The 21,783-nt window shown below is 37.5% G+C and overlaps 2 protein-coding genes and 1 pseudogene across 14 annotated transcripts in view; 2 read left to right on the top strand and 1 right to left on the bottom strand.

Annotated features, from left to right (window-relative positions):
- LOC127437111 (ribonuclease inhibitor-like) overlaps positions 1 to 21,783 on the top strand; it is a 481,472-nt gene that overhangs the window by 42,324 nt on the left and 417,365 nt on the right. For 4 of the 12 annotated variants that reach the window (XM_051691790.1, XM_051691789.1, XM_051691797.1 and 1 more), the window contains 6 exons: positions 181 to 354; positions 1,070 to 1,243; positions 1,499 to 1,672; positions 1,852 to 2,025; positions 2,282 to 2,455; positions 2,845 to 7,416. In XM_051691790.1, coding sequence (XP_051547750.1) covers positions 181 to 354; positions 1,070 to 1,243; positions 1,499 to 1,672; positions 1,852 to 2,025; positions 2,282 to 2,455; positions 2,845 to 2,962 — 988 coding nt within the window. In that variant the 3' untranslated portion in view covers positions 2,963 to 7,416. Of the gene's footprint in view, positions 1 to 180; positions 355 to 1,069; positions 1,244 to 1,498; positions 1,673 to 1,851; positions 2,026 to 2,281; positions 2,456 to 2,844; positions 7,417 to 21,783 lie in introns of those variants that run through there. The other 8 variants (XM_051691799.1, XM_051691795.1, XR_007896522.1 and 5 more) reach the window with 7 other exon arrangements.
- LOC127437619 (tyrosine--tRNA ligase, mitochondrial-like) overlaps positions 1 to 21,783 on the top strand; it is a 145,884-nt pseudogene that overhangs the window by 117,066 nt on the left and 7,035 nt on the right.
- Positions 1 to 21,783, bottom strand: part of LOC127437130 (E3 ubiquitin-protein ligase RNF19B-like) — a 127,035-nt gene that overhangs the window by 104,450 nt on the left and 802 nt on the right. The window contains exons 2-4 of one of the 2 annotated variants that reach the window (XM_051691835.1): positions 17,124 to 17,227; positions 16,862 to 17,011; positions 16,119 to 16,778 (exon numbers count right to left, since the gene is read on the bottom strand). The exons of the other annotated variant lie outside the window; for it this stretch is intronic. Of the exons in view, the coding sequence (XP_051547795.1) occupies positions 16,323 to 16,778; positions 16,862 to 17,011; positions 17,124 to 17,227 (710 nt within the window). The 3' untranslated portion in view covers positions 16,119 to 16,322. Of the gene's footprint in view, positions 1 to 16,118; positions 16,779 to 16,861; positions 17,012 to 17,123; positions 17,228 to 21,783 lie in introns of those variants that run through there. 2 annotated transcript variants of the gene reach the window in all.

Raw genomic sequence — 21,783 nt, 5'->3', positions numbered from 1 at the left:
GTTGTTAGATAATTGCAATTACTTGGTACTGAAATTTGATTGGTTCTTGATGGCGTTTGGTCATGTGAGTGAAATTAAATGTTAGTAAATATTCATGGCTGATTTTTGTAGTTATTTTATGTATTTATTGTTGTTAATGTATGTTTTTTATTGCATGAACTGTTTTACACTGTTTTATAGGTTGAGATCTTGTCATATTAAAGAGGAAGGATGTGCTGTTCTGAGTTCAGCTCTGAGATCAAACCCCTCACACCTAAGAGAGCTGGACTTAAGTGACAATTTAATTACCAATAGTGGAGTTAATTGGCTTTCAGATCTACTGAACCATCCTCGGTGTGAGCTGGAGAAACTGTGGTATGTCTGTGTTTTGTTTTGGTGTTGTAGATTTTTGGTAACAGGGAAGAGAGCTTAGGTCTTTCTGACATCAACAGTTTATTAACCATTTATAATTTCAAATTTTAGTGGCTAAGAGCCAGATGGTACACATTTGTATCTGTGTGTCTGATTGAAAATATTTCCCTCACACACACTGTCATGATATAAATAGGACCCAGACACAGGAGTAAAAATATAACAATGTTTAATGAGTGAAAAGTTCAGGTAAATTATGAAAAAATATGTAGAAGCACAAACAACAGAACAGTCCAGAGGCGGCAGCTGCAGCGGGGAGAGAGTAAAGGTAATATACAGTATATTCCTGGGTGTGAGATGGCGGTGACTGGAGCAGAGAGAAACAGAGGTGAGTAATCTGGTGAATGGAGGTGATGGTAGTGGCTGGAGCACAGGAAAATAGGCAAAAATATCCAGACTAGAAAAATACAGAGAATAGCGTGAGAACACGAGTAAACAAAGCACACAACAAGAGAACGATCCGATACTGAACTCACACAAAAGGGCTGCTTATAAGGGAAAGAGCAGATAGTGTGCAGGTGCCGAGCTAATCAAGCAGTGGCTGGTAATGAGCATTTGATGGGCAACGCTGCCATGTGATTAACTCCGCACCAGCAACAACATGAGGGAGACACACAGAAACAAACCGGCAGAATGAATCCTCCCATGATACACACAGGTTGAGATCTTGTGGTATGTGCGAGATTGGTTGTACTGATCTGTGTTCAGCTCTGAGATCAAACCCATCACATCTAAGAGAACTGGACCTGAGTCAGAATGACATTAGAGATTCAGGAGTGAAACAGCTTTCAGATCTACTGAAACATCATTACTGTAAACTGCAGAAACTGTGGTGATTTTCTAATTCTGGTATTGTATATTTTTGGTAACAGACCAAAGGAGCAGTTCTTTCTTAAATCAGTAGTCTTGTGAAAGTAGTGTTAAAATGGACAGGTAGACATGCAAAAAAACTTTAGAAAATGCATTTTTCAGAAAATTTGGACACTCCTTATTGTGGTTAAAAGACCATTTCTGAAAATGTTTGTTTGTGAATATCTGAACACTGACTTTGAAAGAGGTTAACGTGTTTCCTTACACACACACACAGGTTGAGATCTTGTGGTATGTGCGAGATTGGTTGTACTGTTCTGAGTTCAGCTCTGAGATCAAACCCGTCACATCTAAGAGAACTGGACCTGAGTCAGAATGACATTAGAGATTCAGGAGTGAAACAGCTTTCAGAACTACTGAAACATCATAACTGTAAACTGCAGAAACTGTGGTATGTCTGTGTTTTGTTTTGATGTTGTAGATTTTTGGTAACGGGGATGAAGAGAGCTTAGGTCTTTCTGACATCAACAGTTTATTAACCATTTATAATTTATAATTTTAGTGGATAAGAGTCAGACGGTACACTTTTGTATCTGTGTCTGATTGAAAATATTTCCCTCACACACACAGGTTGAGATCTTGTGGTATGTGCGAGATTGGTTGTACTGATCTGAGTTCAGCTCTGAGATCAAACCCGTCACATCTAAGAGAACTGGACCTGAGTCAGAATGACATTAGAGATTCAGGAGTGAAACAGCTTTCAGAACTACTGAAACATTCTCAATGTGAGCTAGAGAAACTGTGGTGAGTTTCTGATTCTGGTATTGTATATTTTTGGTAACAGACCAAAGGAGCAGTTCTTTCTGAAATCAATAGTCTTGTGAAAGTAGTGTTAAACTAGACAGGTAGACATGCAAAAAAATATTTAGAAAATGCATTCTTCAGAAAATTTGGACACTCCTTATTGTGGTTAAAAGACCATTTCTGAACATATTTGTTTGTGCATATCTGAACACTGACTTTGAAAGACGTTAACGTGTTTCCTCACACACACACACAGGTTGAGATCTTGTGGTATGCGCGAGATTGGTTGTACTGATCTGTGTTCAGCTCTGAGTTCAAACCCGTCACATCTAAGAGAACTGGACCTGAGTCAGAATGACATTAGAGATTCAGGAGTGAAACAGCTTTCATATCTACTACAGGATCCTCGCTGGAAACTGGAGAAACTGTGGTAAGTTTTAATATTCTGGTGATAAATAAAGTCCAAGAGATTTGTAGTGTTTTATTCTTAACAAAAAAGGCCAAACACAGAGCTCTCGTCATTATAGCGTAGAGCTTTGCCACAGAATTAAGTTACTGTAGAAGTTACTGTGTTGTGTCTCTCTGTGTGATAATTTTATTGTTATACTGTGATTAAAAGATACATTTTACATTTAAAATGTGGGAGATAAATTACCACATAGCTCTAAGTGAGTGTGTAATAAGTAACAGGCAAATGTAAAATATAACTTGCCCAATTGGGAAATCATTGGATCTTTGTTACTTTAAGCATTGTTATTTGATCAACAATAATTTAATAAATGTATATGATGATCAAAGATTTTTTTATTCCTCTCACAGCCTGAAGTCCAGCTATATCAGATATACATACTATGATGCCCCAAGCTCAGACAATGTATATCAGAGAGAGAACAACACAGAAGAACTGGTGACCAGTTTCAGAAAACTTCATGTTTAAGAAAGCATTTAATAGGATATATGTAAATCGCACCTGTTTCTCATTATGGATTGCCATGTGCATCCTGTTCTCACACCCGAAGCATTAAATACTGAAGCTAAGTGGCTTACACTGCCAGTCTAAGCCCAGGGCAGTCTCACACGGGAGGCTTTCAGAAGATTTCATCAGAAGCTCGGAAGTCTTTGGATATTATTGTGTGTTTAACCGCAATATGTTTGATTGTATTTAAAAAATATTTGGTTAAGTGACATTATACTATCATGTGCTGTAGATATTTTGGATCCCCTAAACCTAACACTTCTCAACAATACAAAACAAGTAACAGGCAGATAAATTTACAGCCACAATAACAATAATATATAGATATTTTTGGCACCTAAACCAGGGTATGAAACAAACTCTTTTGCCCACCTGCCAAAGTGGCGTGTGGATGCCCATTTCACCAGCAAGGTCATTTTTTTTACCAACCATATATAGAATTTTTACAAAAAATATATATATAATTTTAACAATGTATATAACATACTGTATGCCTAATTATTATTATCATTATTATACATTTGCAACATGCAATTGGAGGCTAAAGAGCAAGCACAGAAGATAAACTGCTTGTTCAAACATCATTTTTGAGGTTGTGATTTATGATGTAACACATGACAATTCACCTGTAGCCCAATGTTGTTGCATGTTATTTGCTTTGTATGGTAACATACACAGCCACAAATATTTGGAATTAGGCAATGTCAAAATGGAGAGCTTGGAGAGTTGCATTCACAGTGCATACTGTTCAAAACCTGCATTGCTTTGAGAAAATAAAGCAATCTAAACTTCCAAGCACCTTCCGAGATGGTTTGAGATCATATGCACCATTCTTATATACAACACTATTCATGCAAACTGTTTTCAGATGACTAAAAACAGAGGGAAAAAAAGTGAAAACTCTTCACATGCGCAGGTTCCACAAGACACCATTGCAGCTAAACAAATAGCAAATTAGACTTTTTCATAATTTCTTAAATATAATCAATTGTCTTTGTGTCTAATGACATTTCTTGTCATGTGTCACTGTGAGACGTCTCACAGGTCACCTGCCACAGTGTCAGGTCGATGAGCAAAGTTACCCGCAACAGCGCATGAAATACCTGCATTTGGCGGGTGGCAGATGCTAATTTCATACCCTGATCTAACCCCACTCCTACGCCTAAACCTTACCACTTCTCAGCTGTAGAAATAAGTAACAGGCAGATATATGTACAGTAACAACATATGAATTTTTTTAAATTACAAGAAAAAAAAAAAACAGCACCTTAAACATATTCCAAACAACTTCTGCTGCATTAAAGTCCTCTGAAGTGATAACTATGTGTGAGGAACAAAGTAAAACTGAGGGTTTTGATTGTAAAAATGTTCCTCTCCGTGAATACAGTTATATCCAAGGAGCTCTAAAATACAGGCCATATCTCATTCATAAGATAAATTATTTTAGACTTTGGCATGTTGCAGTCAGTCAAGACATGCGAGAGCCAATGGCATTTGACGTCACCGACATCAAACCGGTTTCATAATGCTTCTTGAGGTGGCAATTGTATTTGTTATGGTGGATGGAGATTATCACAGAATACAGACTTAAATTTGGGTCTGTTCCTCACAAAGCAATTGCATGGCCTTAAAAGACTTGGAATGCAGCACGAGTCCTTTGGAACACTTTTATTGTTATTTAAAAAAAAATTATTGACTACTGTGGACTCTGTGCAGGGCAGCTAGCCTACATATTTTTGGTAAAGTCTCGGGGCGATATTGAACTTCCGGTAGTGTATTCAGCCACCTTAAAACTGTCAAAAGAGTTGCAGCAAACTACTCTTTTTTTCTAAAATAAAACATTGTATCATAACAAATGCAATAATTATATAGTAAAAGTATACAAATAATCTAATTAATGACCTCCAATAAGTTTAAATATATACCACTTGAAGCTTGAAGAACGGAAAAGTGTGTGCAAAGTGTTCAAATTACACTTACATCCAGCAGTTGCAGTGGTTTACATGCGAGGAATACAACAACACAAGCAATCCATGTGCATAGAAAGCACAAACCGTTTTAGAGCTAGAGTCATCTTGACCTCATAGGAATAAAGTTACCTCAGTGCTACGCTAGATGCAAGTACACCACCTGAGGCAAAACACGGAAGCAACCGCGTGTAGAGTCTATTATCTGCATTTAAAATATTTTATATTGTTGAAAAGAGGTTTGGTTAGGAGATAAGGGTGGGGTTAGGCACTATAGGCACAATAATTTTACTAGCACTACACTATTGTATCAGTATTTTTGTGGCTGACTGTTTAAATTAAATATAAACAAACATAACATGTCATGAAGACAAAATGATGCCCCGACATGATTACATGATTCATGAGAATATGATTTCATTATAAAATGCACATCATGTCAGTCTACTGACACCAAAGTTTTCCGACCATGTTGCAATGAAGACGTTAGGATGTGCATTTATGAGTTACATTCGTGTCACAATTCTGCAAGTGCAAGATGATATTTTTAGGGTTCAAAAATTTTCTGTTCACATTCAAATACATTTTATTTGAGTGCAAAAATTATCTTTGTGCTCTCAAAACATTGAATGCACAGAACTTTTTTGTGTGCTCAAAAATATAATTCGGTTCACTCAAAATATCATCTTACGTGCACAGAAAATGTTTGTGCGCTCAATATCATCCAATGTGCACAAAATAAAATCTTGAGCGCACAACTTTTTTTGTACTCTCAAATATCCATTTGCGCACTCAAAATGTAATCTTGCGCTAGCACAATTGTGGCACAAATATAACTTCATATGCTTTTGGCATCTACACTGGCAGCCAAAAGTTTGTGATAATGTACAGATTTTGCTCTTATGGAAAGAAATTGGTACTATTATTCACCAAAGTGGCATTCAGCTGATCACAATGTATAGTCAGGACATTAATAACGTGAAAAATTACTATTACAATTTGAATAAAATGTTCAGAACTTCTTAAACTACTTCAAAGAGTTCTCATCAAAAAATCCTCCACGTGCAGCAATGACAGCTTTGCAGATCCTTGTTATTCTAGCTGTCAGTTTGTCCAGATACTCAGGTGACATTTCACCCCACACTTCCTGTAGCACTTGCCATAGATGTGGCTGTCTTGTCGGGCACTTCTCACACACCTTACAGTCTAGCTGATCCCACAAAAGCTCAATGGGGTTAAGATCCATAACACTCTTTTCCAATTATCTGTTGTCCAATGTCTGTGTTTCTTTGTCCACTCTAACCTTTTCTTTTTGTTTTTCTGTTTCAAAAGTGGCTTTTTCTTTGCAATTCTTCCCATAAGGCCTGCACCCCTGAGTCTTCTCTTTACTGTTGTACATGAAACTGGTGTTGAGCGGGTAGAATTCAATGAAGCTGTCAGCTGAGGACATGTGAGGCGTCTATTTCTCAAACTAGAGACTCTGATGTACTTATCCTCTTGTTTAGTTGTACATCTGGTCTTCCACATCTCTTTCTGTCCTTGTTAGAGCCAGTTGTCCTTTGTCTTTGAAGACTGTAGTGTACACCTTTGTATGAAATGAGTTTTTTGGCAATTTCAAGCAATGTATATCCTTCATACCTCAAAACAATGATTGACTGACGAGTTTCTAGAGAAAGTTGTTTCTTTTTTGCCATTTTTGACCTAATATTGACCTTAAGACATGCCAGTCTATTGCATACTGTGGCAACTCAAAAACAAACACAAAGACAATGTTAAGCTTCATTTAATTAACCAAATAGCTTTCAACTGTGTTTGATATAATGGCAAGTGATTTTCTAGTACCAAATGATCAATTTATCATGATTACTCAAGGATAAGGTGTTGGAGTGATGGCTGCTGTCTAGATTTGATCAAAAATGACTTTTTTCAAATAGTGATGGTGCTGTTTTTTACATCAGTAATGTCCTGACTATACTGTGTGATCAGTTGAATGCCACTTTGGTGAATTTCCTTCCGAAATAGCAAAATTTGTACATTATTACAAACTTTTGGCCACCAGTGTAAATAGTGATGGGCAAGGCTTGTGTACAAGCTGCATTATTTGACGCCTTGGGAGTGAGAACAGTTTGGCATGTGTGAACTCAGCACTAAACATAAAAGGCTTAAGATTCGTTTATTTGTTTCTTTGTTTCAATCAGAAAAAAAGTGTAACTTGATGTGATCTTATATAATTGGCTGTTAAACATCTATCCAACAATATGTTTGTTATTTTCCTAATGCATATGAAGATTGTCTTTCAAAAACACCAAAATCAGTTGTGCTGCATTTAATAAACATTTTAATACTATTTAAATTCTATATACAGGATATGGATCTTTTACATTACACTTATTCTTGATATACTGTGTGAAAATAAATAAATCATAACAAATAAATAAATGCAATGTACATTTTTGTGTGTAAGCTTTTATTGAGACTGTTTTAAATTAATCAGATAATTGTCAGACTAGTTTTATAATGTTTGCATGGATTTTAATATTAATTGAAATTTGGCAATATTCACTTATGCATGTTGTAAACACTTTTTTCTTGCCAAAATTCTCATGGCCTCCCTTAAAATATGGTATTAAAATGGTATTATAAAACGGATAGTTCTGGTCCTGGATGCTGATTGGTCAACAGCTGTGGTAAAATCATGACAAAGCATAGCTCTGACCTCATCACGGAACTTCTATTTGTATCACTCTATACTCATAGCTGACAGTTATTCTTGTTGCTTAGGAACGTTCTGTTTACTGCAGGGACTATATGTTCCGGCGGAAGGATGGTATTTAATTATTTGACTTAAAAATATAACATTTTAATGAACATTTGTGTCCTTTAAAATGTTTATGCGGTGACCGTTTTATAAAAGCAATAAGCCACTCAAGGCCTTGTGTTACAGTGATTCTACCACGGGTAAGGGGGTTTTAGGCACTTAGCTTCACAGAGACACAATTGTTTCAAAAATATGCAACAAATTTAAGGAGACAGGATTTATTCACATTACAAGCAGTTATCCATCAACCTTCAAATGACTGTTATGCAAAAATGGATGAACTTTGGCAGTAGCTTTTTTGGCTCAGTCCAAAGATAATGAACAGGATGTCAGTTTAATACAGGTGGAAAACAAGCAGTGATGATGAAGGTAAGCTTGCAAACATCCAACTAGTGCATATTTTATTTTGATGTAGCTAGCAAGTTAACACCAGAAACGTTAGCTTGTTAAAATTATACTGTATATTAAAGATGCAGTTTGGAAGATGTTCAAAGCAGTGTTCTTGCCTTGACACTATGGTAAGCCTACAATAATGAGTTATATTTTAAGCTGTTGAATTTGGTGGGAAATTACAGGCTTATGTCATTTATCCTTGTGTGATGGTGTCGTTCATAATCCCAAAAAGGAGGACTGGCTACTGTGATATAATCACACACTACTACAAAATCTCCACTGCTACCCAACATCAACTGCCGTCTCATGTTTGCTTTTTGAAACTTTGATTTTAAAGTATGTAAAATGATGCAACATTTCAACAACTATGCATTTGGTTTGTCACTTCACTCTAATGGTGACTGATTTGAGTGATTTCAAAGTTGCTGTTGTAATGAACAATTGAAAAGATGGCATTCAGGAGCCTCAGTTTATGGCAGGGCAGTGGCAAAGAGAGCAAACCTGAGGTAAATTAGTGAATTAATTCAGTTTAGTCTCAAACTCATTTCATTTTATTTGAGTGTTTTTAAGCCAAACTACATAGTATTGTGATTCACAATGACAGGTGGGTACATTTCCCTCTCCACTTCCTGTAAAGTTATATATTGAAGGAAGACTTCCTGTTGCTGTGTCTGTGTTTGAAGCCTGCTAGCATTTGCTACTCATTTTCAATTATTTTCTATTTTCAATTTTTTTATCATTACTCTCTTGCTCTCTGATATCATCATCTTCTGCATCTGTTTTCCACTTTTGGTATTTTATCGCAACCCTACTGCATGTATCACTTTGTTTGTACCCTGCATTTCCTCATGGAATATCACACCGTTCTCTCACCCCTGCTACAACAAACAACAACTGCGGTAAGTTATCATGGCACCAACACACCACATTGTTACTTGCACTACATGCTACATGTTTATAATAGCTTCCTCCACCAGCAGTTAGGGATTCACATGTGATAGATGTAAGGAAGTAGTTAGGCTGATGAAGAAGGTTAATGAGTTAGAATCGCGCATCTGAATGCTTACTAGTGTTAGTGAGAAAGAGAAGCCAGTAGATACTCTTTCAGATGCGGCTAGTATAGCGAGTGTTACACACACACTGGTTCTGGCAGTTGAGCCCTCGCAGCGGGGAAGTTGGGTGACTGTTCAGCGGCATAGCCACAAGCCAAAGCGACACCACTCTCACTTTCCTATTTGCCTTCAAAACATATACACTCCACTTAGTAACTCACCCACTGAGGAGTCTGTTGAAAGTGCCCTGGTTATAGGAGATTCTATTTTACAGAATGTGAATATAGAGACTCCAGCCACCTTAGTTGAATGTTTCTAGGGGGCCAGAGCATCTGACATCACAACCAAATGGCTTGATAAAGGTAAACATAGATTTTCTAAGACTGCCATTCATGTTGGCACTAATGAAATCCGGCTTTGCCAGTCAGAGATCCCTAAAGATAATGTTAAAGAGGTGTTTGAACTTGCAAAAACTATGTCAGACAATGTAATATGCTCTGGTCCCCTTCCTGCTTATCGCGGTGCCGAAGTTTATAGTAGATCATCGGCACTGCATGGTTGGATGTCTCAGTGATGTCTGACACATAGCATAGGATTTATTGACAGTTGGAAGAGTTTTTGTGGTAGACCTAACCTGCTAAAAAGAGATGGACTCCATCCCTCCCAGGAATGTGCTGCTCTCCTATCTAGTAATTTGGCTCATAGTCTTAATAGTGCTAATGTTTCCTGGGCTAGGGCCCAGGTCAGGAAGCAGGCAAACTGGCTTAGCCAATCGCCTGCTAGCTGCCTTGAACAGTCACAGAGGTCACATAAATCACACACATAGAGACTGTGTCACCTAGATATCATCACATAGAGAGTGTCTGTTCCCCGTAATGCCAAGCACAAAACCCTTTTAAAGTCAACAATAAACAATTTGATTTATATCAAACTAGAAAAAGACAAGAAAAGTGATGAAAAGCATCTACTTAAATTTGGTCTGTTAAATATTAGATCTCTTTCATCCAAAGCACAAATTGTTAATGAAATCATTACAGATCATAGTCTTTACCTGCTCTGCTTGACAGAAATCTGACTAAAATCAGATGAATATATCAGTTTAAATGAATCTGCTCCCTTCGGTTATTGTTATAAACACGAGTGCCGCTCTAAAGCTCGAGGCGGCGGAGTTGCAACAATATATAGTGATGTTTTTGAAGTCGCTCAGAGGCCAGGATATAAATCTTTTGAGGTGATAGTGCTTAATGTGGCCTTATCTGATATATGTAAAAAAAAATAATCCTGTTGTCTTTTGTTCTTGCTACTGCATACAGATCACCAGGATCCTATACAGACTTAATTGGAGAATTTGTAAGTTTACTGTCTAATTTAGTAGTTATGGCAGATAAAGCTTTGATTGTTGATGACTTCAACATTCACAAAGATAATGAAAATGATACACTAGGATCAGCATTTATCAACTTCCATAACCATACATTAGATTAAATTCTGTCACATGGAATTGATGTTGATAACATAGTAATACTGCCATAGAGTGATGACATATCAGATCATTACCTCGTCACCTGCATGTTGCGCTTAGCAAAAGCCAAAAAACCTACACCATGCTATGAATCTGGTAGAACTACTCTCTCGCCACTAAAGATTGCTTCGCTAATAATCTTCCAGATATGTCTCAAAAGCTCAGAAAATGTGACAGAAAATATGAATACAGTCTTCTCGAAGACTCTGGACCATGTAGACCCCTTCGATTAAAGAAAGTAAAAGAGAAAAGCCCTACATCATTGTATAATGATCACACTCACTCTTAAGAGAGCAGCCCGTAAAATGGAGTGCAAGTGGAAAAGTACAAATTTAGAAGTATTTTGCAGTGCTTGGAAGGATAGTGTCACTATCTACAGACAGGCTCTGACAGCTGAAAGGTCTATGTATTTTAGCAAACTCACAGATAATAATCACAACAATCCTAGATATCTTTTCAATATTGTGGCTAAATTGACAAGAACTTCTTTCCTAATAAAGTTGAGAACATCAGACAGAAAATTGAAATTATGCAACCATTCGTAACAGCACCTCAACAAACTTCACCTCATAATATTCCCCATGTACGACTTCAGTCCCTCGCAATTATAAGTCAGGAAATGCTAACAAAACTTATTAGAACATCAAAGTCAACAACTTGTAAGCTCGATCCTCTGCATACTAAGCTTCTAAAAGAAGTGTTTCCTGTAATCTCAGAACCTCTTCTCAATATGATTAGCTCCTCACTATCCTTAGGACATGTCCCGAGACATTTTAAATTATCAAAACCCTTATCAAGAAACCACAGCTTGACACAAGAGACTTGGTTAATTATTGGCCGATCGCTAATCTCCCATTTATGTCTAAATTTCTTGAAAAAGTAATCTCCACCCAACTATGTTCTGTCCTGCAGAAAAATGGTATCTATGAAGAATTTCAGTCAGGATTCAGGCCTCATCACAGCACTGAGACTGCTCTTGTCAGAGTTCAAAATGACTTGCTTTTATCAACTGACCATTGCCACATTTCTCTCCTAGTGTTATTAGATCTTAGTGCTGCCTTTGACACCATAGACCCTGACATTCTCTTTATAGCCTTGAGAATTGTGTTGGTTTTGTAGCCAGGCAGTGGGATGGTTTAGGTCCTATCTTTCTGACCACCACCACTTTGTCCGTGTTAATGAAAAATGATCAAACCAAGTGCAGGTCAAATATGGAGTGCCACAGGGCTCGGTTTTAGGGCCTCTTCTTTTCTCTTTGTATATGCTACCCTTGGGAGACCTCATCAGGAAGCATGGTATTAAATACCATGTATTAAAAAAGTATTAAACTAATACACCAGCACTTAGAGCAAAAGTCTGGAGATGTACTTGCGTGTTGTTGCGTTTCCTTGCATTGCGTTTCCTTGTGTTGCTTGGTTCTTTGGCATCTGCAGAAAGTTCATTCTGTCGATGTCTTGGACTCTGTAATGATCTTTGATAGTTATTGTCTGGATGGATGATGAGGTGGGCTTTGAAGCGAAGCCTTCTGCAAGGATGACTCGTGACCCCCGTTGGGTGTGTGAACCGTATAGCAGAGAGTGAGAGGCTTCCTTGGGACTTTTTGTCCCAAGCTTCCTTGGGCTCTACATGGCACGGAGGCTCTGGAAGAAGCAAGAGAGCCGAAGAAGAGAGGAGGCCAAGAGACGAGTTTAAGAGGGCATTCTTCCTCTGTAGGAAACTTATTGAACTGAAATTGGCTGCACCTCAAAGGTGTCCTGAGCCAATCAGAAGTGGCTTTTCAGAGTTACATGGTCGACTGGTCTGTCCTTTTCAAAGTTGATTTACAATACTTTGTGTGGAGGATTCTTACACTTCCCGCTCAAAAATTGTGCATTTAGAGGGTTAAATCACAAGTACTGGGACTTTGTGTGAAATGTTCATTCATTCCTTTTTAGCTGCTGTTTGCGGAATAATGAGGATCACATGACTAATTATCGTCCAGAATAAAGAGTCATAGAATTGCCGTTGTTTTGTTCATTGTAATTCAGGAAGATCTCACAAGGGAAGCCTGTTTAACTCTGTCCCTTATTGCCCATAACCTTTGCTCTTGAAGCAGTGGGGGTTTCTTCAGAAACATGAAGTGCGATCTGGACATGACCCTTTTGTCAGTTTTATTGGCCAGATGTGAGACTCCTCGGTGCCTGGTCCTTTAATTTATGACATTGAGGAATTCCAGGATTAAAAGGTTGGGTTTTCTAGATTCAAGTCATATTGCAGCAAATGTTCGCTTTTTCTGCATCTAATATCCTACATAGTGCATTAGTATGAATAGGTTAAGTGTTCCCGAAAAAGATGTGTCTTTAACTGTTTTTTGAAAGAGGCTAAGTACACAGCCGCATCGCGTGGAATTAGGCAGGTCATTCCACCAGCGGGGGAACAGTCAAGGAAAAGGTATGGGACAGTGTTTTTGTGCCTCTATGAGATGGAACCACGAGGCGCCGTTCACCTGCAGAATGCAGGCTTCTGGAGGGCACATAAGTCTGAAGTAGTAAGTTTAGATAGTGGGGTGCAGAGCCAGTGCTTGTTCTGTAAGCAAGCATCAATGCATTGAACTTAATGCAAGCAACCATTGGCAGCCAGTGCAATTTGATGAAGAGAGGTGTGATGTGCACTCTCTTGGGCTCATTGAAGACCACTGTCGCTGCCACATTCTGGATCAGTTGCAGAGGTTTGACAGTACATGCTGGAAGGCCTGCCAGAAGAGCATTGCAGTAGTCCATCCTGGATAGAACAAGAGCTTGTACAAGGAGTTGTGTAGCATACTCCGATAAGAAGGGCCTGATCTTCCTAATGTTGTACAAGGCAAATCTGCATGAGCGGGCAGTCATTGTGATGTGGTCCATTGTGATTTTGGTCGTTGTAGTTCAATTGACTGTTGAACACAACCCTAAGGTTTCTGGCTGTCCTGGATGGTGTAATCATTCAGGAGTTTAGTTGAATGGTGAAGTTTTTATTAATTTTTGGGTCCCCTGGAACCACAAGCAGCTCTGCCTTAGCCAGGTTCAGTTGGAGGTGATGATCTTTCATCCAACACAAAATGTCTTCCAGAAAGGCTGAGATCCATGCAGTTACTGTCGGATCATCCGACTGGTTTGAGAGGTAGAGCTGAGTGTCATCAGCATAGCAGTGATAGGAAAAGTAATGTGCCTGAATGACAAATCCTTGTGAGAAGAGGAGTGGTCCAAGTATGAACCCTGAGGCACCCTGGTAGCTAGCTGGTGAGACTTAGACACCTCTCCCCTCCAAGACACCCCGAAAGACCTACCTGAGAGGTAAGACTTGAACCAGTGGAGCGCAGTTCCTGTGATGCCCTTTGTTGTGAGGGTTGACAGGAGAATCTCTTGGTTTACAGTGTCAAAAGCAGCAGACAGATCCAGCAGAATGAGTACGGAGGGTTTGAATGCTGCTCTATCCAGTCTCAGAGCTTCAGTAACTGACAGCAGGACAGTCACTGTAGAGTGTCTGCTTTTGAAGCCAGACTGGTTGCTGTCTAACACACTTTATTATATTATTAAGAACAGATGACAGAAAAGCGTCTATGTGCATATATGACGCGCTGATACGAAGGCGTGCAGTCTCGTGGAACACGCGCATGTAAAAGGTTCTCACTCTTTCTTTGTTTCTGTCTTTGTTTTGTTTTTTTAAGAACAGTATCATCTATGAGTGCTGCAAATGATCTTAGACATCTCAGCTCAGGAGGTGCTTTGAATTCAGTTCGCTTTATTTCCACAGAGCATCTGTGATTAAAACATAAAATGATACAAAAACACCTCGAACCATGATTTAAATTTCAGTGATTATTATCATCATTAGAATTATATATATATATATATATATATATATATATCGTGAAGGAGGGAACAAAACAAATTTATTCACACATGATGTATTTTCCTGGACAACGAAATACCCGACCGGTACAGAATGCACAGATGAAGTAGGTTCTTTGCCAGAGAGATGTTGACAGCTGTTGTAAAGCCATCTTTCAAAAAGTTGAACAACACACATTTTAAATGCACTTTTTTTTTTTCCAGTTTCATTTGAACTTTTAGTTAAAATAAATAAAAAATAAAGTTTAAAGTTTGAAATCAAGGTGTCTTGCTTTATTGTGTAGTCTTAACCCTAACCCTGCTTAATGAAAATTACCCCATAGTACCACCTAGCATCCAACCAGTTCATCGGTTTTCCTGTGGAGTTTTTTTTTTTTTTCTGCGACCAACCGACCAATCAAAACTTGGTCAACCAAGACTCTTCTCATCGACTAATGTTTGGTCGACTATTAGGGGGCAGCCCTAGTTTCAACATTCAATCCCTTGTTATGCTATATCTCTTAGTCCTAAACATTACAATCAAATATTTAGTTTATTCCAAATATATTACTTGAAATATAATACACATGGCTAACTGATATTGGCACTATATCCATGTTGTACAGCCAGAAGGGAACTGGCCCTCGGTGAGCCTGGATTCCCACTAGGTTTTACTTTCGTTATTAATCAACATCCTATGGAGTTTTGTTTTCCTGGCCGCAGTCACCTTTGGCTTGCTCACTGGGGGCTAAAAGACTAATATCTTTCATTCATATTCTACTTATGTCTTTTTGTGTTAGAGATTTACGAATTACTTTTCGTTACATTTTTTACATTTTACTAACAACTTAGTTCTGTAAAGCTGCTTTGAAACAATGTTTTGTGAAAAGTGCTATACAAATAAAACTGACTTGACTTGATGTACACTTGTTCCCTATGCCGTTTGCAGTGCCCTTCCAACTGAACATACAGTATACAGCATGCTCCCTTCAGATTGGAATCTCACTTAAAGGAATAGTTCACCAAAAAATTTTAATTTTCTCGTTTACTCACCCTTATGCCACCTCAAACTCATATGACTTTCTTTCTTCTATGGAACACAAACAAAGATATTTTCATAGATGTATGAGTTGTCAATCCTCATCTAACAAATTGTTCGCAAAATATTTATAAAAAAACAGCATTGAGACATATAGTAGCAATACCAAGCAAATAAAAACAAATTTAAGAATATGAATTTATATGGTCATTCTTAGAGGCTTTGAGTGGGTGGGGTTTGGCAGAGGGCTCCATCATGTCTTTTGCATTGGGGCCCTCAAGACCCTAGTTTTGCATATGCATTTCAAAAGGTTGATACCACTTGTGAAAATGCTTCTATTTTGCATTTTTCGATTTTAATACACTTTATTTTTCTATTACAAATTATATAATCAGCATGATAGTTTGCTGTTTTCACACTAGTCTTTGATTCTGAAAAATTTCAACCAAACAACATAATGTCACAATGCTATATGAAGCATTTTCAATCAATATTTTATTTTGTTTTATTTCATTTTGTTCACACAGAGCACACAATCTGCAAATGGTTAAGAATACTTTCAGATAACTGATTAAATAATATTTAATCCTTTTTGTTAGGCTTAAATGCAGTGGTCCTGGTAATGCATACAGTATATGTGGTAAATATTGTACAACACATTTGTCCAATATATGATTATAATTTATTGGTTGACTTTCCAAAATGGAATTGATGTCTGCCGTGGCGCCACACCATCTGAACAGAGAGTAAAGTGACCACCTGCTTTACAACAGATAGCTGTAAGCTTCAGACAGACAAAGCAAAATTCTTTATTACATCTAGAACATACAATGTTTTTACATTTCTTTGTGTTGTGTGTAATCAGTGTGCCACACGTTGGACAAGCACGAACAGCCGGACATTCAATATTTCCAGCGTCTTGTAAAATAATATTTGTACAATCTCTCAGCAAATCCAGATCTTTGTTGCTGCATCCATCATTGTCACATCGATCAGAGCGAGGACGACGTCCTTTCCATTCTTTCTGACATTGCCAGCAGAACTCAAAGGTTTTTCCATTTTTAGCCGAACACACTGTGCATTCAACACAGATATTAGAGGAGTCGGATCTCTCAATGAACCAGTTACAACCAGGACACTAGAAAAGATTTCAAAGTGATTCATTTATAAGAACAATACTGATGTTACTCAGAATTAAAAAGGTATAAGGCATTTACTTACATTCTTGATGTCTACTATCTTTCTAGTAGCGTTGTTGGCAAGTGTTTCCTCAAAGTATTGTTGCTCTTCAAGTGTAAGTTTGGCTACATTACGGACTTCAGTGTAAGACCATTGTTTATCACACAAAGGGCATCTCAGATCCGCTTTTCCCTGCAATTAATCATTTTGAAATTTGTATACTCAAAGATTTTTGAAGGTTATGGCATTAAAATAAGCATTTAGTGTTTAAATAAAAACTGCTTAGATTAAAAACTACACTTACCTCGGTCAGCTGTATTCTACAGTAGTCTGTGAGTGTCTGCGGACCAGTGACGTGCCCACAGGATAATAACGCTCTTAAAATGTCAGGCTCATCATCATATGGATCTGATGGGGATGTTAAAAAAAAAAAAAAGGGTCGTTTTTTTGCTCCTTTTATGTCTGTCTAGTCTCTGTTGGTCACCACCAATATTTCCTATATACAGACCTATTTCAAAGTCTCGTTTGGCTTAAGTATGTACTTTGGCTTCATTATAGCTTACTTTGAACAAAGAACAAAAAATTATTATTGTTTTCACAAATTGCCTCGAGTAGGCAATTGTGTTACATTAAAAAAAAGTTTTTAAACCAAAATGTAAAAAGTTACTTTATTGTTTGTAACATAAAAGGTTGTAAATATGTTAAAGGAATATTCATAATGTTGATTATCACAAAAAATAATTTCAACTCGGCCCACGTTTTCTTTAAAAACGGACAAAATCAAGGTTACAATGGAAGTGAGGGGGGCCAATGTTTGGAGAATTTAAAGCTTACAATTTTATAAAAGCATTTACATTACATTCATTTTTCAGTTAAAATAAGTGTATGGAACTAATTGTGCTGTAATTAGGAACCCTATTGTATTTGTTCCGATTTTCTTATTATTTTTCTTATTAGGGGTCCAAGCACCGAAGGCCACACGGTGGCGCTACAGTGATCAAAACAATCAAATTTGCAAAATGGCCATAACGTTTTAACCATATGTCACACACTCAAGTGCATTATATCACTGGTTTCCTTGGCTCAAGACGAACAAAATGGTTATATTTCATTTCCGTCATGACATTTCTTTCGCAATTCGCGATTTTTCGTAAATCTACTTTTGCGAACTAGTCCTAAGCCGTTTGACCGGTCGGAACCAAACCAGTGCAGAAAAATTTGTTGGAGTCCCATTATCAATAATTATCAAAAACATGTTGAATTTTCAATTCAGGATGTCCACGCCCATCCAAAATATCTGTAGTAGGCGGGGCCAATTTTACTTAAATGGCAATAATTTTTGAACGGAAACAGATATCTTCACCAAACTTGACATACTAATGTAGTGGATCATTCTGAGGACACACAAACATGATTGATGTATTGCGGCTCGTGACCACAGATATAGGTCGCGATTGGCCGCTTGGTGGCGCTATAATTTGAAAAAAACATGAAAATGGCTCTATGACACCACTGCCCTGATTAACTTGAAGTTTTGTGTGTAGCCTCTTTGTCCAGCACCCCATCAATACCTAAGAGGACATCTGCATATCTAAAAAAATATGGCCACCAACAGCCAATCAATAATCAAATGCTTTTAGACAAGGTTAGCAATGGCCAATCGAAATGAAACTTCATGGGCTTATTCGACTCTGGGTCACAGACATCTGTATGAAATTTGAAAAAAATCGGCCACCGGGAGGCACTATCACATTTTTCGAGCACAGAAATGGCTGTTTGTCTCGCAGTGTTTAACAAATACAATAGTAATTCATGTAGCTAGATAGGTCTCCTCACCCTGAAGAACTATTGCTGTCAATCAAATCGTTGTTTTCGCATCGTCAATCATTTGAAAAACCTACTTTTGCGAACTAGTCTTGGGTTTTTTGTCTGATAAAAATGAAAACAGTTTAGAAAGATTATTTGGAGTTCCTACATCAATAATTATCAAAACATGCTGAACTTCATGTTTTGCATGGCTACAATAGACCAATGAAATCTTGTGGGTGGAGCCTAAAACACTTGGTGGTGCTATAATAATAATAATACAATTCTACAAATGGCTCTAACTATGGAACCGTTGGTCCGAATAACTTGAAAATGTGCATGCAGTGTGTGTGTACAAGGTTCCAACTAGGTCTCTGAGGAAATCTGCATATCTTGAAAAAACCAACTTGATCAATCAACTTTTACCAGCTATCTGAACTAGTCCTAGGCCATTCACCTGATTGGAACCAAATCAGTGCAGAAAGGTTCTCTGGAGTCCCAATCTCAATAATTATCTAAAAAGTTTGAACTTTCGATGCACTGTTGCAACAGTATGCTGAAATGTGCAAAGTGGGGATGGCCGTTTTTTCTTAAATGGTTAAAACCTTTGAACGGAATATATAATCACCAAATTTAAAACACTCATGTAGGAGGTCAATCTGAGGACACTTGAAAAACATTGGGTAACTCTTCCTCTTGGTGGCACTATAACAGTCAGAAATTAAAAAAAATATATCATATCTCAGTGCTACCTAAGCTGATGTTTTTGAAAATTAAGGCACTTTATCAATGTTTTAGTTGCTGACATACTCTCTAATTAATACTTAATATCTGTTAAAAATGTACTAAAGGACCTTAAAGGCTTTAACCCCGCTAACTGCTGCTTGCAGCTATATTTAGGGGGCCAAGCAGCGAAGCTGTTGGAACCCTATTGTAATTGTACTGATTTTCTTCTTTTTCGTATTCTTCTTTTTTTTCTTGCCCTAAAAGTGTCGGGGCATCAGAGACCATAAGTCATGGAGACACCAAACTTGGCAGGATGATCCCAAGTCCCCCTCACTACTCAGGCGCACAAACGCACACCCATCTGACCCTAGGTGGCGCTATAATAAACACTTTTACGTTTTGGCTCATATCTCTGCAACCGTAAGTGCTAGAATCGAAATTCTACTTTTCACTAATCACGAACCTACTTTTTCAAACTCCTCCTAGACCGTTAGTCCGATCAGGACACTTGCATTTAATTACTTATTTTTAAACATAATTCACAATCGTATTTTACAAACTACACAATGATGACTCTAAGACTTTATAGATATTACAATTTAATTTTCTGATAATGCATGATCTTCTGAAAAGCCATTTTGGAATGATGTGTGTTGTGAAAGGAGCTATACAAATAAAAATGACTTGACACACAAAAAATATTGCACAACTTTGCCTTTTGGTGGTGCTATAATAATTTTAAAAAAATGTCTAACTATGGAACCGTTGGTCCGATCGACTTGAAATTTTGCATGCAGTGTCTTTGTACATGGTGCCATCAAGGTCTTTGAGGTCAGTCGCATATCTTTAAAAACATGGCTGCCATCGACCAATCAGCTTTCAGCAGCTTTTAAATGGGGTTAAATAAGGCCGATCGGAACTAAACTTGGTAGCCCTATTTGTCTCTTGGCCCAAGAAGTCTGTGCAAAATTGAAAAAAATTGCCCACCGGGAGGCGCTATGGCGTTTTACATGCATGTAAATTGTTGTATATAATACTATTTTCAAAAAGAAACACTTTATACATTTCATACTGTAGATCTCCTCATTCTGAACAATTTAGCCTCAAGTACCATTGGTGTGAAACAAAACATTCATTAAATACTTTTTCAAAACTAGTCATAGGCCATTCACCCGATTGGAACCCAACCACTGCAGAAAGATTCAGCAGAGTCCCATTGCAAAAAGTTATCAAAGATATTTCGAACTTTTCATCGTCAAACGGTAAGCCAAAATGTACATAGTGGGCGTGGCCACTTTTTCTAATAAGGTTATACATTTTGAATGGATTGAGATACAGTATTATCACCAAATTTGGTACAATTATGTATGGGGTCATTCTGAGGATACACACATAAAGCTGCACATCTCTGCCTCTTATTGGTGAACCGTTGGTCCAATTGACTTTTGCATGCAGTTTCTTTGCCGAAGGTGACATCAAGGTCTATGAGGACATGTCTTGAGAAACATGGCCACCGTTTTGAATGCACTTTTAGCAGCTATCTTAATTAGTCCTAGGCCATTTGCCTGATCGGAACCCATCCAGTACAGAAATATTCAGCAGAGTTCCAATATGAAGTTATCAAAGAAATTTAGATTTATCGTCAAACGGTACGCCAAAACATACGTAATGGGTGTGGCCACTTTTTCTAAAAAGTTATAACTTTTGAACAGGTTGACATCTATCATTTTGCTTCAAAAGATATGGATTCAACCACTGGAGTTGGTTTTATTTTATTCTGAAAAGAAATTTTATTCTGCCTTTATGTGCTTTTTACAGCTTCAAAATTTTGGTACCCAATTTTCAACAAATTTAGTTTAGGCAGGACCTATTCTGTCAATTTGTATTATTTGGCATCCACTGGATCATTTGTGTCAATTCTGATTATTTTGATTATGTCTTCACGTGTGCTTGGACCCCGATGATTGCTGCTTGCGGCTATATTGTTGTTTTTATGGTTGTTTTAGAGTTTTGACTGTTTGATGACATTAATTTATCATGGCAACTAAGCTGTTAAAATTGTATCTAACTTTCGAAAGATGCAGTTAGCACCGTTAAGTGATTTTATCACACTAAATTCATGTTAACATACATATTTATGCTTTGTGGTTATACTTTTGAAACAGTGAGGATTTTAAAGTTTACAGATGGGCCCTATTCACTTCCATTGTAAGTTCAGTTTAGCTATTTGTGCCTTTCATTGTGTGACCGTCAAAGAAACCTTTTCTACATATCATGTAACAGCATCAGTGATGTCATAAAGGATTTCATCGGTGTAAATAATATCTGCCATTATTTGCACTTGGGTGTAAACAGCATCTATCAATATTCTGTTCAACTTATAGCGTTCAGACCTGCTTATTTCTCATTTCAAAATCCTGGTTGAAAACCTC

The sequence above is a fragment of the Myxocyprinus asiaticus genome, chromosome 48 (genome assembly GCF_019703515.2).
Source record: "Myxocyprinus asiaticus isolate MX2 ecotype Aquarium Trade chromosome 48, UBuf_Myxa_2, whole genome shotgun sequence".
Taxonomy (NCBI): domain Eukaryota; kingdom Metazoa; phylum Chordata; class Actinopteri; order Cypriniformes; family Catostomidae; genus Myxocyprinus; species Myxocyprinus asiaticus.
Note: the sequence above shows the minus strand (reverse complement) of the source record. Positions and strands in the feature narration are given on the sequence as shown.